Source organism: Elephas maximus, chromosome 10, assembly GCF_024166365.1.
Source record: "Elephas maximus indicus isolate mEleMax1 chromosome 10, mEleMax1 primary haplotype, whole genome shotgun sequence".
In the NCBI taxonomy this organism is placed as follows: Eukaryota; Metazoa; Chordata; class Mammalia; order Proboscidea; family Elephantidae; genus Elephas; species Elephas maximus.
The window spans coordinates 62,580,750-62,596,677 of NC_064828.1; the positions used below are offsets into that span (position 1 = coordinate 62,580,750).

Sequence of the window (15,928 nt, forward strand, 5' to 3'; positions counted from 1 at the left end):
AAAACACTGCCTGGTCCTATGCCACCCTCACGATCTTGTTATCCTTGAGCCCATTGTTGCATCCACTGTCAATCCATCTCATTAAGGTCTTTCTCTTTTTCGCCGACCCTCTACTTTACCAAGCATGATGTCCTTCTCCAGGGATTAGTCTTCCTTGTAGGCATATGGATATCATCCTATCACTGACAGAACTATATTTCAGGATAGATCTTGAAATATTCTTTTTGACAAATGTGACACCATTCCTGTTTGATTTGTTATTCCTGGCATAGTAGACCATATGATGGTTTGATTCGAAATGGCTAATACCAGTCCATTTCAGCTCACTAATGCCTTGGATACTGATCTTTAAGTATTCCATTTCATTTTTGACAACTTCCAATTTTCCTCAATTCATACTTCGTACATTCCATGTTCCCATTATTAATGGATGTTTACAGCTGTTTCCTCTCATTTTGAGATGCGCCACATCAGCAAATGAAGGTCTCGAAAACTTTACTCCATCCACATCATTAAGGTTGACTCTACTTTGAGTAGGCAGCTCTTCACCAGTTGTATTTTGAGCGCTTTCCAACCTGAGGGGCTCACCTTCCAGCACTGTATCAGACAATGTTCCGCTGCTAACCCTAAGGTTTTCATTGGCCAGTTTTTTCAGAAGTAGACTGCCAGGTCCTTCCCAATCTGTCTTAGCCTGGAATCTCTGCTGAAACATGTCTACCATGGGTGAGTCTACTGGTATTTGAAATGCCAGTAGCATAGCTTCCAGCATCACAGCAACACATAAGCCACCACAGTATGGCAAACTGACAGATGAGTGGTGGAGAGTAAATTGCAACCTAAAATAAATCTAGTACCATACTTCTCATGTCCTGAATCACCCCAAATTCCTGATGGGCCCAAAAGGACCAAGGAGGGTGAAAGGTGAAGTAAGGTTGCCAGATTTAACAAATCAAATACAGACTACCCTGTTAAATTTGAATTTCAAGTAAACAACAAATTTTTTATTAGAAGTATGTACCATGCAAGTATTTGGGACATGCTTACACTAAAAAAAAAAATTACTGTTTATCTGCAATTCAAATTTCTCTGGGAGTCATGTATTTAACCTGGCAACCCTAGGTGAAAGAGAAAACATTAAAAAGCTCTGGGTGAGCCTTTTATCAGAGTTACAGGAGCTGCAAATTGGTGCATAGACAGAATTCACAACTGGGTTGTTTAACTGAGAACAGAACACAGTAAACAGGACAAGCCCTGAGCCTGCTGAGATAAGCTGGGGAAGGGAAGGGCAGGAACCATCAGCTTGCCAAGAGATCTCCCTTTCAACTCTGACATTCGTCCTGTCAAGATAAACATGAGTAGGCTACCCTCACACTCTGGGGAGAGTCGCTAGATGTCAGCTCTGTCCCATACACAAGTGTTCTTAGAGCTGTATCTCCCCCTCAGGATGTGGCCCCCACACAATAATTCAAACTCAAATTACCCGTGGTTTCCAAACTGCATGCGACATTCTTTAACAGGGTGATATTAGAGAGAAGAAAGTTTAAGAATCACCACATAATACGAGAGACCAAATGGGCACACCTGCCCAAAAGGAAAGAGGAGAAGGTAGGAAGGGACAGGACAACTGGACGAATGGAAATGGGGAACCCAGGGTGGAGAAGGGTAGAGTGTTGACATGTCGCGGGGATTGCAACCAATGTCACAAAACAATTTGTGTATTCATTGTTGAATGAGAAACTAACTTGCTCTATAAACGTTTACCTAAGGCAAAATTTAAAAGAAGGAAAAGAAAAGAATCTTCACATGATTTTCTTATTATATGACAATTTCCTTGGCAAAGTTCAAATCAACAACCTAATGAACAATTACAGGAAAACAAAATACCATAATGGGTCAAAATACCAGTCAGGGTTTTTAACAATCTTCCTCTCTCCCAAGAGTCCTCCATTCTTGAGGGGAATGTTGGAGCCTTTTGCAGCCTGAGGAAATCCTCTTTGGCCTTCAGCCTGAAGCCCTGGGGTTATTTTTGACTTTTAAAATATGGGAAGGGGAGAGGGCAGGGTTCTTCTTGGGCGTAGTTCTCACTCCAAAGGGCCCTGAGCTGAGAGATTAGGGTCAACGTTTCCCCATGGGTATTTATTACTCTGGCAAATCTTCTGCAAGGCAATTTCTGAATTATTATAAATCTATCTGGTTGTCAGTAATTAATGGCTCTGAGAGCTCTACTCCTTTACTGCAGGTTTCATATATTGCCATAAATGGGTACACTTGTGAATATCCTGATGACATGGTCAGAAGGACTTGTACGTAAGAATGTGCTCCCGCTCTGATATGCAAATTCTTCCAGAGTCTCTGCACCCTTCCCCCATCAGCACTAGCACATGGAGACAAACAGAACTTCCAGGGCTCTCCAGGGGACTGTGGTATGCATATTTGTCTCTGAACCAGGGCCTTGTGCTATCTCTCCCTCTCCCGCTGGCCTGACCTAAAACCTGCTGTCTGGAACGTGCTCGCCCCCCTCACTTACATTTAATAGCAACATAACGCATCCTCCCTCCCTGATACACAAGTGCTTTCACAAGGATTGCAGCCTCCAGCTAACTAGAGGCTCAGTGGAGAGAACTGCTGGCTGCTCTCAGGGCTTCTCCCTCTGGGAACACAGCTTCCAGAGAAATCATCTGCAACAGTGCACAGAAGGGGACTCAGCACTACCAGCTAACTCTGCCCAGGCAGTCGACAGGATGACATGTTGCAGTCAAACTGCCCTGGTGGCCAAAATGAAGCTCTAACATTAGAAGCTGGTTTCTATGTGCAGGTAGTGGGCCATGTTGAACTTCAGGAAGCAGCAGACTTCCCAGCACCTGTGAAATCACAGTACCTGGATGGCAGTCCACTGTGCCTCTCGCCAGCTCATCTGTAGCCCGGGGGGTCTCAGAGGTTTCCACTGGGCTGCTTTGGTCCAGACTTGGCACTCGGACCTCACTAAAACAGACGCTAGCACTTCTGCAGCACGCATGGGACTCCACCTACTACAACTAAATGGACTTGAGTCACCACCTGGGATCCCCCTGCTCAACTTCAAAGCCTTTGGTGGTACCGGACCAATACAGCCTCTAAGGGGATGGAATTGTACCTTAAATGGGAGTAGTTTCTAATTCGTTTATACATATAGTTTCTTAAAATCATAAAAAAGCATTTTTTATACAACCTGAGCAAGGAGGAATAGGTAGGCTGGCATTTTTAGCCTCCACTTATCTCAACCAGGCTTATGAAGATTTAGGTAAAAATTATATCACAAAAGCATGATATAAACTGTACAAAGGCCCCACCTCAGCTTAAAAGCAGCCTTCTGATTTTTTAAGGGAGATCATGAGACTTACTTTGTGTTTATGGCAGAAATTTACAGCTTGCAGTATCTGCCAAGTTATGCTCCTCACGAGTTGTTCTGGTACCCTAATAAAAACAGAGAAGCAGCACAAACACATTCTTTAGTGTGGCTATGGAATTCAGCTCAAGAAAAGAAAAGGATTAAACCCAGGCAAGCATAAGCAGTGAAAAATTCTAGGTACCCTATAATGTCATTTCAGTCATGCATGGACCCAAAGTGTAAAGAACACACACTCAGCACACTGCTGAATTCTGGGCACAGCAAGGTAACACAAAGGCTAATGTTTACTTCCACAGGATCAAGTATTAATGACCACCTACCTCAAACATCTGTGACACCTCTGGGAAACTGCCTGGCAATCTGATCTCCATTTCTACTTTTTGTTGATATAAAGTTAGTTAACATACAGCATAAAAGATGCCTATTTCTCCAAGTTACCAACTGACAGCCTTGCACAGGACTCATCTTCCATGTGTGGGCACAACTGCTACACATGTTTTTTTGTTGTTGTTGTGTTTGTTTTTTTAGGTAATGAAGATAAGTGCGACGTTTAATTTTATGTGTCAACTTGGCTAGGCTATGATTCCCAGCGGTTTGGTCAAACACTAGACTAATTGCTGTTCCTTAATGTGATGTGATGTAATGTGATATAATGACCTTCCGTAATATAATCTAATATAAGCAATCAATTAGTTCAAAGGAGCATTTCCTTATGGCGTAGTCTGCCCCCAGACTATAAATAGATATTTTGGCAGAACTGTTTCTCTCTCTCTGTGTCACTGCTTCTATTTCTCTAGAGAAACCCTGACTAAGACAATAGAGAAGAGGATTATATTGCACACCATGTAACAAAAATTAACAATAATTAATAACCTGATAGGCATCTTGGTTCTTTCCCCACAATGCTCCTGTCTGGGGGCTTGCTGCATCTGCTCACAGCTTCCCACCCTGTCCTCTATCAGAGCATCTAAGCTCGATGCCATTGTTCCCAGCACTTCTTCCCTGGCTCTAACCTTGTATGACCAGTGTAAGTGGTCCCAGCAAGTCCTCCATGTGAATTTGAAAAAGATCACTTTTCTGGAAGGTTTAGGTAACCCTTTTAAGAATATCAGACAATGAGTAAAGTGCATTACAGGAATAGTACATTTATTTTCAGAAATGTCCCATATACCAGTGGATTTACTGTTTTTGTGAATGAAACCATTAAACAACCTCGTTGTGCTCCTCAGGCAGAAGTAATAAGTAAGCCAGGGAGGAAACACTTGAGTAGTTGTGTTAATTTAAAGTGATCAAAAAACATCATTTCCAGCTTCTAGGAGAGGCTTTGAGGCCACTGCTGTTACAGGCCAGACATCCGGGAAGGAAATCCTTTCAAGCAGACCAGAGGATGCTTGAGCAGAGAGGGAGACAATGTGAGGAAACGCAGAGGCCACCACAAGGAGGATTAGCTGGGACTTTTCTGGACCAGAGTTATGTCTCTGGGTTTGAAGTAACTTCTTTCCAATGTCTTTTCGTTGTTCTAGGGGACTCAGGCACAAATGCTGGAAAAACTCACCTGTCTAGAAAGCCCTAGAAAATTTCAACTAAAAAGGGGACATTTTAGAAGGAAAATTTTTCCACAGCCTCCACTGTTTATCCAGAAAAAAAGGGGGGGATACATTTTGATCATTCAATGAATAAAACAATACAAGGCTATCATGCCCGGCACTGTAGTCTCTAAAAACATTTTCTAAAAGAAATTATACAAAAGGAAAGTTTTAAAGTAAATTGCACTAAAAACCCAAAATCAAACCCCTTGCCATTGAGTCGATTACAACTCATAGCAACCCTATAGGACTAGCATATCATTAACGCTCCTCTAATTCTGCGTACACTGTCACACAATTCTGAAATGCAAAAACTCTGTACTAACTTCCTAGTATCTTGGACCAGCTACTCACTTCAACTCTTTATTACTCAGCTTTTTTCGTCTAGAATGAAGAAGCCTCAGATTCTCTCAAAGATCCCTTTTAGCTGCTGCACTCTGACATGAGAATACAAGCCAGATTTTTCACTGCTGGAGAAGGGAGTTACAAATATAGAAAAGGAAGAAAACAAAATATATCCTGTGGTATTGGACTGGAATTGGCTATACATACATAATATTCTCCAGCTCAGTCCACTGAGAAGACATTGGAGCAGTAACACCCTAATAGCAATCAGTACACCTACAGCTGATATCTTGGTTTCTAAATACCATTTTCTACTAAAAGGAACAAGAGCTCTTTGGAGAAAAACCTGATTCTAGCATTGGGTTAGAGAAGAAACAAGATGAGTGTGGAATATATTGTTGTGCAAGAAAGTAAAGAAAATGCTCAAAAAGTGATAGGGAGATATCAAAAGGATTCAAGAACCAGTTTGAAAGACCCCTACTAGTCAAACTGAGGACAATATGAGGATTGAAGTTAATAATAATCAACAACAAAAACACAAATAATCCAATTAAAAAATGGTTAAAGGATATGAACAGATACTTCATCAAAGAAGACATTTAGGTGGCTAACAGACACATGAGGAAATTCTCGTGATCATTAGCCATTACAGAAATGCAAATCAAAACTCCAAGGAGATAGATTCTCACCCCTACATTACTGGCACTAAACAGAAAAATAACAAATGTTGGAGAGGTTGCAGGAAGATTGGAACTCTTATGCACTGCTGGGGGAAATGTAAAATGGAAAATGATATGGCACCTCCTTAAAAAGCTAGAAATAGAAATACTATATGGTCCAACAATCCCACTCCTAGGAATATATCCTAGAGAAATAAGATCTATCACACAGATGGACACCCATGTTCACTGTAGCATTATTCACAGTAGCAAAAAGATGGAAACAACTTAAGTGCCATCAATGGATAAACAAACTATGGTATATACACACAATGGAATACTACGCAACAATAAAGAACAATGATGAACCCGTGAAACATCTCACAACATGGATGAATCTTGAGGGCATTATGCTGAGTGAAATAAGTCAATAACAAAATGACAAATATTATATGAGACCACTATTATAAAAACCCAAGGAAAGGTTTACACACAGAAAAAAACAGTCTTTGATGGTACAATGGAGGAGAGGGTTGGGTAGGGGAAATCACTAACTGGATAGTAGACAAGTGTTAACTTTGGTGAAGGAAAAGGTAACACACAATATAGGGAAAGTCAGCACAATTTGACCAAGGCAAAGCTATTGAAGCTTCCTAGACACATCCAAACACCTTGAGGGACCAAGTTACTGGGGCTGAGGGCTGGGGACAATGGTCTCTGGGGACATCTAGGTCAACTGGCATAACACAGTTCATAAAGAAAATGTTCTACATTCCAGTTGGTGAGTAGCATCTGGGGTCCTAAAAGCCTGTGAGCAGCCATCTAAGGTACATCTATTGGTCTCATCCCACCTGGAGCAAAGGAGAATGAAGAAAACCAAAGACACAAGGAAAATATTAGTTCACAGGACCACATGAACCACAGCCTCCACCAGCCTGAGCCCAGATGAACTAGATGGTACCTGGCTACCAGTACTGGATCACAATAGAGGGTCTCGACAGAGCGGGAATAAAATATAGGACAAAATTCAAAACACAAAAAAGACCAGACTTACTGGTCTGACAGAGACTGATGGAACCCCCAAGGCTATGACACCTGGACACCCTTCTAACTCAGAATTGAAGCCTTTACTGGAAGTCTACCTTTCATCCAAAGATTATACAGTCCTCTAAAACAAACAATAGCACATGTAAGGAACATGCTTCTTAGATCAATCTGGTATACAAAACCAAGTGGGCAACACCTGCCCAAAAGGCAGGAGGGGACAGGAAAACTAGACAAATGGACACAGAGAACCCAGGGTGGAAAGGAAAAGGGGGAGAGTGCTGACACATCGTGGGGATTGCAATCAACGTCACAAAACAGTTTGCGTATAAATTTTCAAGTGAGAAGCTAATTTGCATTGTATATTTTCACCTAAAACACAATAAAAAATAATAATAATGTATGCACACTAATGCATGGAGGAGTAATGGGGTATGAATGTTGGCGACATACTTTCAAATAGGTCAGGGAAAAACGTTTTTCATACTGCACTTGCTGGTTTTTTCAAAGTTTGAGATTGTTTAAAAATAGAAAAAATTTCTCACCCCACAACTGTAAGGTATATCTTAGCAATATTAACATAATTTTAAGATCCTTGTAAATACTAGCTGAATTTCTACAACAACATTACTAACTCAATATATTTTAACTGTTAATTTGGAAATAATTTCAAATTTTTAGAAAAGTTGCAAGAATGGTACAAAGAACACCTATTGTTAACATTTAACACACTGTTTTCTCTTTCTCATGTATACGTATATATATATATATATATACACATATATATATATATATATGAGGAGCCCTGGTGGCACAGCGATTAAGCACTTAGCTGCTAACTGAAAGGTTGGTGGTTCAAACCCACCAGCTGCTCTGTGGGAGAAAGATATAGCGGTCTGCTTCTATAAAGATGTACTGCCTTAGAAACCCTATGGGGCAGTTCTACTCTGTCCTATAGGACTGCTATGAGTTGGAATCGATTTGGTTTGGTACATATGTGTGTGTGTGTGTGTATACATATACACACACATATATATGAGATATGAATGTATGTATGTACATACACACAGAGGATGACAAAAGAAGTGCTATGTGATACAAGATCATCCAGAAAACTTCTCTGATTAAGGAGACATCCGAGGTAGTCGTTAAGGTTGTGAGAAATGGTCAGATTTGTGCTCTATTTTAAAAATAGAGTCTCTAAGATTTTCTAGTGGTTACCAGGGTAGGAGGGAGGGGGAAATATTAAGTTTCTGTTTACAGTGATAGAAAATGTGGCAACAGATATTGGTGATGATTATAAAACATGATTAATTATAATTGTTATAACTAAATTGTACATGTAAAAAACATGAGTTGACAAACGTTATGTTATACATATTTTTATAACAACAAAAAAATAGAGCCCTAAGGCTTTCTGAAGAATTGGATGTGAGAGAAAGAGTACAATTAAGAAATTACGCTCAAGTTTTAGCTTGAGTAACTGATACCTGAAGGTACCTTTTACTAAGAAGAGCACTGGGAGAGGAATTGGTTTTGAGGTGGGGAAGATGGGTAATTTGAGATGGTTTTTGGATTTCCAAGTGAAGACTGAGTAGGCAGTTTTGAATTCAGAAGAAAGGTCAGGGCTGGAAATAAATTTGGGAAGCATAATCATACTGATGGTATTTAGAGCCCTAGGACTGGATGGAGTCACTCAAGGAGTGAATGCAGGAGAAGAGAACAGGTCAGACGTAAGCCCAGAAGTCCTTCAATATTTAGAGTTCAGAAAGAGGAGCAGGACACAGCAACGAGCATTGAGCGAGCAATGAAGATGACACGCAGGTGAATATGCTGTCACAGAAGCCAACTGAAGAAGTCAAAAGACTTCTGGATTATGACGGTGGATTGAACAGATCCATCTAATTCCACTCCCTCTCAAAACCTACACTGAAGAGGGTTTTTAAGGAAAAAAAACCCACAAGATTAAGGAGAACAAGAGAAGAGACAGTAACAACACATTCTGGAATCTGGAAAGCATTTGAATGGGTGATACCTGACTTAGCAGATCCAGGAAAGCTGAAGTCTAAGTGAACCTAGGGGAAAGCTGAGAATAAACCAATTTAACCCAAAGAGTCCTCAAAATGCTCAGGAACTGGCTATCAAGATACCTATGGATCTTGGTGTGAAGGAGGAATGGGTAAAACTTGTCTGGGAAGCAATTAAATCCCTACATGCCCTCCTCTGTTCTATGACAATAGGGAACTCTCTTTCCCGCACCTGGTAGAATTCTGGAGTTTTTTTTTTTTTTTTTTTTCTGGAGAGGATAAAATTGAGGATATTTGGCACAGTTGAGGTTGTGGATGCTGTTTCCAAAACAGGAGATTAAGAGACTGTATATATACTAAATGTTTAAGCCTGAGATTCCCCAGTCTGCTTCCCTCACTAGGTTCTCAGGAAGCTGGTGGGCCAGACCTTCACAATGCAGGCAAAATACTGGAAAACTTTTTGGGAGAAGCTTAGGAGGAAAGGATCTAAAGATTCTGACGTTGGTGTTCCCTCAACGTATGGCCCAGCCAGATCATCCCACAATGAAGCTCAGAGTTGACAAATCCTATCAACAAACTCACGGCTCCCAATAGTTCCCTACTCTTAACCATGAGCATAGAACCGAGAAAAGCCTCTAAAAAGAAAGACAAGAAGAAACAGATGAAAACAACTTTAAAGAAACAGAGAGTGAGAGGCAGGGCCAAGATGGCAGAATAGCCAGATGCTTCCAGCAATCCCCTCTTACAACAAAGACCCGAAAAATCAAGTGAAACGATTATATTTATGACAAGCTAGGAGCCCTGAACATCAAAGGCAAAGTTAGAAAACGTACTGAGTGGCAGGAGAGAGAGACCATTCAGAAGTGGACAGGAGTTGCCAGACCTGAATCGCTGGGTTCCCTCAGGCACCATTCCCAGAAGCGGCTGCAGCAGGCTGGTGGTAGCACTCGGCTGCAGTTTTCTCAGGGAGAAGCAGCCAGCTGCACAGACTACCCACACCTCCGGAACCAGAAAAGAACGATGCTTTTGGCAAAAGCTAAGAACTTGTGTATATTTTACCATGCCCCCCACCCCAAGTAGGTTTCAGAGGCTACTGATTTTTCTAGGCCTATGATGCTGAGCTCCCTGAGCCATACTCCTGCACTTGGAGAAGGAATGAATTTACAACAGGGGGAAAAGATCATCTGCCAGCTCCACTAACCTGGGAGGCTCAGGACAGAAGCAGCTCCTGTCCAGGCATAAATGGTCCATGGAAGTTGAATACCTTTCCCCCCTGCGTGGACCTGTGTGGGCCTATTCCAGCAGAATAGGCCCTTGCTGGCAGACTGCGACCGTTTTAGCTGTGCAGTGGACAGATGGGCGTTTGATATTTGACACCACTTTGCCTATTAAACAGGGAACTCACCTACCTCCATCGGGGGCTTAAGGACTGGTGGTTCCTCTCAGGTCACCCAGACACCTGCGACAGGGGCCCAAGGATAACTGATACCTCCCAGTTCTTAAAACCAAAAACACTGGGTGCCCATGGTCCATCTGCAGAACCCACCCACCTGTACGCTCGAGGGAACAAGGGTGCGCTTTCCTCAGAGACATTTGGGGGACAGTTCTCAGCCCCCTGCCTTGTTCAGAGCGTGACCTCCTGCTGCAACCAGATACTGGTACCTACACCAAACACCCCTGCCCCTCTAAGACTGTACGACAGAACCTGTACCACACACTTGATGACCAGCTACCTGGACACCTGAACTGTATCCACACAAGAAAAGTGAATGGACTCATAAGCTCATATGCCTGATAACAGCTCTAGCCATCTGGTGACAGGACATCAGAGCCCCGAAGGTGAAAATAAGCTAGCTCACTCAAGCAACCCATTTGGGCATATCAAAACAAAACAAAGCAAGAAACTAGGATACAGTAAGCAAACATAAAATAAACTAACACAATAACTTATACATGGCTTGAAAACGACAGTCAATATCAAACCACATAAAGAAACAGATCACGATCGTTTCAACAAGCTCTCAAAACAGAGAATCAAAGAATCTTCTGCGTGAAGGTGACTTCCTGGAATTACTGGATGCAGAATTCAAAAGATTAATATACAGAACTCATAAAGACATAAGGAAGGAGGCCAGGCAATATGCAGAACATGGCAAGGAACACACAGATAAAACAGCTGAAGAAATAAAAAGGTTCTTCAAGAACATAATGAAAAACTTAATAACCTGCAAAAATCCATAGAGAGACAGCAATCAGAAGTTCAGAAGATTAACAATAAATGACAGAAGTAGACAACTCAATAGAAAGTCAGAGGAGCAGAATCAAGCAAGTGAAAGGTAGAATTGGCGACCTTGAAGATAAAGCACTTGGAGCCAATATATTTGAAGAAAAATCAGATAAAAGAATTTAAAAAACTGAAGAAACCTTAAGAATCTTGTAGGGCTCTATCAAGAGAAATAACATATGAGTGACTGGAGTACCAGAACAGGGAAGGATAACAGAATACACAGAGAAAACTGTTGAAGATTTGTTGGCAGAAAACCTCCCTAATATCATGAAAGATAAGAAGGTATCAATCCAAGATGATCATAGAACTCCACATAAGGTAGATTTTTTAAAAAAAGTCACCAAGACATATTATAATCAAACTTGCCAAAACCAAAGATAGAGAATTTTAAGAACATCTACGGGTAAACGAAGTCACCTACAAAGGAGAGTCGATAAGAATAAGCTTGGACTACCCGGCAGAAACCATGCAGACAGGAAGGAAATGGAATGACTTATATAAAGCACTGAAGGAAAAAAATTGGCAGCCAAAAACCACATGTCCAGCAAAACCATCTCTCAAATATGAATGTGAAATTAGGACATTTCCAGATAAACAGAAGTTTAGGGAAATCAATAATATCAGATATCAACCTAAGACCAGAACACTGGACAGGACGATCAGATGTAAATCCAGACAGGGAAATCATAAAAATAAATCAAGATAAAAAAACATTCAAAACGGAAACAGCCGTGTCATTACATAAAAGAAGGCCACATTAAGATAATAAAGAGGGACTAAGAAATGTAGTCATAGTCATAGATCTTTCAAATGGAGATGAAGACAAGGTGATATGAAGAAATAAAATTAGGTTTAAACTTAGAAAAACAGGGGTAAATATTAAGGTAACCACAAAAGAGACTAACTATCCTACTCATCAAAATAAAATACCAGAAAAAAATAGAGACTCAGCAGAAGCAAAATCAACAACAATGAAGAAGAGGAAAATATAAACTACTCAGCACAAAAAAAAAAAGGGAAAAAGAAACTGTCAACAACACACACACACAAAAATCAAAATGATAGCACTAAACTCATACCTATCCACAATTGCACTGAATATGAATGGACTAAGTGTACCAATAAAGAGACAGAGAGTGGCAGAATGTACAAAAAAAACACGATCCATGTATATGCTGACTACAAGAGACACGCCTTAGACTTACAGACACAAACAAATGAAAAGTCAAAGGATGAAAAAAAATATATCAAGCAAACAACAATCAAAAAAGAGCAGAAGTGGCAATATTAATTTCTGACAAAATAGACTTTAAAGTTAAATCCACCACAAAGGAGAAGAAAGGATACTATATATTGGTTAAAGGGATAATATATGAGGAGGATATAACCATATTAAATATTTACGCAGCGACAGGGCTGCAAGATACATAAAACAAACTCTAACAGCATTGAAAAGTGAGACAGCTCTACAATTATAGTAGGAGACTTTAACACACCACTTTTGGTGAAGGACAGGATATCCAGAAAGAAGCTCAATAAAGACGGAAGATCTAAATGCCATAATCAACCAACTTGACCTCACAGACATATACAGAACACTCCACCCAACAACTGCCAAGTATACTTTCTTTTCTAGTGCACATGGAACATTCTCTAGAATAGACCACATATTAGGTCATAAAGCAAGTCTTAGCAGAATCCAAAACATCAAAATATTACAAAGCATCTTCTCTGACCATAAGGCCATAAAAGTAGAAATCAATAAAAGAAAAAGTAGGGAAAAGAAATCAAACACTTAGAAACTGAACAATACCCTGCTCAGAAGACATCAAGAATGGAATACAGAAATTCATCGATTCCAATGAGAATGAAAACGCTTCCTATCAGAACCTTTGGGACACAGTGAAAGCAGTGCTCAGAGGTCAATTTATATCAATAAATGTATACATACAAAAAGAAGAAAGGGCCATAACCAAAGAATTATCCCTACAACTTGAACAAATAGAAAGAGGGCAACAAAAGAAACCTTCACACACTAGAAGAAAGGAAATAATTAAAATTAGAGCAGAATTAAATGAAATAGAAAACAGAAAAAACAATTGAAAGAGTTAACAAGACCAAAAGCTGGTTCTTTGAAAAAATTAACAAAATTGGTAAACCACTGGTGAAACTGACAAAAGAAAAACAGGAGAGGAAGCAAATAACCCAAATAAGAACTGAGATGGGTGATATTACAAGACCCAACTGAAATTAAGGGAATCATATCAGATCACTATGAAAAACTGTACTCTAACAAATTTGAAAACCTAGAAGAAATGGATGAATTCCTAGAAACACACTACCTACCTAAACTAACACAAACAGAGGCAGAACAACTAATTAGACCCAAAACAAAAGAAGAGATTGAAAAGGTAATCAAAAAACTCCCAACAAAAAAAAGCCCTGGTCCAGACGGCTTCACTGCAGAGTTCTACCAAACTTTCAGAGAAGAGTTAACACCACTACTACTAAAGGTATTTCAGAGCATAGAAAAGGATGGAATACTCCCAAACTCATTTTATGAAGCCAGCATATCCCTGATACCAAAACCAGGTAAAGACACCACAAAAAAAGAAAATTACAGACCTATATTCCTTATGAACTTAAATGCAAAAATCCTCAACAAAATTCTAGCCAACAGAATTCAACAACATATCAAAAAAATAATTCACCATGACCAAGTGGGATTCATATCAGGTATGCAGGGATGGTTCAACATTAGAAAAATAACCAATGTAATCCATCATATAAATAAAACAAAAGACAAGAACCACATGATATTGATGCAGAAGAGGCATTTGACAAAATTCAATACCCATTCATGATAAAAACTCTCAGGAAAACAGGAATAGAAGGAAAATTCCTCAACATAATAAAGGGCATTTATACAAAGCCAACAGCCAACATCATCCTAAATGGAGAGAGTCTGAAAGCATTCCCCTTGAAATCGAGAACCAGACATGGATGCCCTTTATCACCACTCTTATTCAACACTGTGCTAGAAGTCCTAGCCACAGCAATTAGGCTAGATAAAGAAATAAAGGGCATCCAGATTGGCAAGGAAGAAGTAAAAGTATCTCTATTTGCAGATGACATGATCACACAGAAAACCCTAAAGAATTTCAAGAAAACTACTGAAAACTAATAGTTCAGCAGATTATCAGGATACAAGATAAACATACAAATATCAGTTGGATTCCCCTACACCAACAAAAAGAACGTCAAAGAGGAAATCATAAAATCAATAGTGTTTACAGTAGCCCCCAAGAAGACAAAATACTTAGGAATAAATCTTACCAGAGATGTAAAAGACCTATACACAGAAAACTACAAGACAGTACTGCAAGAAACCAAAAGAGACCTACATAAGTGGAAAAACATACCTTGCTCATGGATAGAAGACTTTAACATTGTGAAAATGTCTATTCTACCAAAAGCGATCTATAGATACAATGCAATTCCGATCAAAATTCTAACGACGTTTTTTAATGAGACGGAGAAACAAATCACCAACTTCAACGGAAGGGAAAGAGGCCCCGGATAAGTAAAGCATTACTGAAAAAGAAGAACAAAGTGAGAGGCCTCACTCTACCTGATTTTAGAACCTACTATATCGCCACGGTAGTCAAAACAGCCTGGTACTGGTACAACAACAGATACATAGATCAAGGGAACAGAATTGAGAATCCAGACATAAACCCATCCACATATGAGCAGCTGATAGTTGACAAAGGCCCAAAGTCAGTTTAATGAGGAAAAGAGAGTCTGTTTAACAAATGGTGCTGGCATAACTGGATATCCATCTAAAAAAAATGAAACAAGACCCATACCTCATACCATGCACAAGAACTAACTCAAAATGGATCAAAGACCTAAATATAAAATCTAAAATGATAAAGATCATGGAAGAAAAAATAGGGACAATGCTAAAAATCTAAAATGATAAAGATCATGGAAGAAAAAATAGGGACAATGCTAGAAGCCCTAATACATGGCATAAACAGTATACAAATGATTACTAACGAAGCAGAAGAAAAATTAGATAACTGGGAGCTCCTAAAAATCAAACATCTATGCTCATCCAAAGACTTCACCAAAAGAGTGAAAAGATTACCTACAGGATGGGAAAAAGTAATTAGCTATGACATTTCCGATCTGCATCTGATCTCTAAAATCTACATGATACTGCAAAAACTCAACCATAAAAAGACAAATAACCCAATCAAAAAATGGGTAAAGGAAATGAACAGACATTTCACTAAAGAAGACATTCAGGTGGCTAACAGATACACGAGGAAATGCACAGGATCATTAGCCATTAGAGAAATGCAAATCAAAACTACAATGAGATTCCATCTCACTCCAATATGGCTGACATTAATCCAAAAAACACAAAATAATAAATGTTAGAGAGGTTGTGGAGAAACTGGAACACTTATACACTGCTGGTAGGAATGTAAAATGGTACAACCACTTTGGAAATCCATTTGGCTCTTCCTTAAATAACTAGAAATAGAACTACCATACGATCCAGTGATCCCACTTCTCGGAAA

General features: G+C 39.7%; 1 protein-coding gene across 5 annotated transcripts in view; it reads right to left on the bottom strand.

The window, feature by feature from the left end:
- CDKL1 (cyclin dependent kinase like 1) overlaps nucleotides 1–15,928 on the bottom strand; it is an 80,001-nt gene that overhangs the window by 14,494 nt on the left and 49,579 nt on the right. For all 5 annotated transcript variants that reach the window (XM_049897370.1, XM_049897368.1, XM_049897369.1 and 2 more), the window contains one exon: nucleotides 3,381–3,453. In XM_049897370.1, coding sequence (XP_049753327.1) covers nucleotides 3,381–3,453 — 73 coding nt within the window. The remainder of the gene's footprint in view (nucleotides 1–3,380; nucleotides 3,454–15,928) is intronic.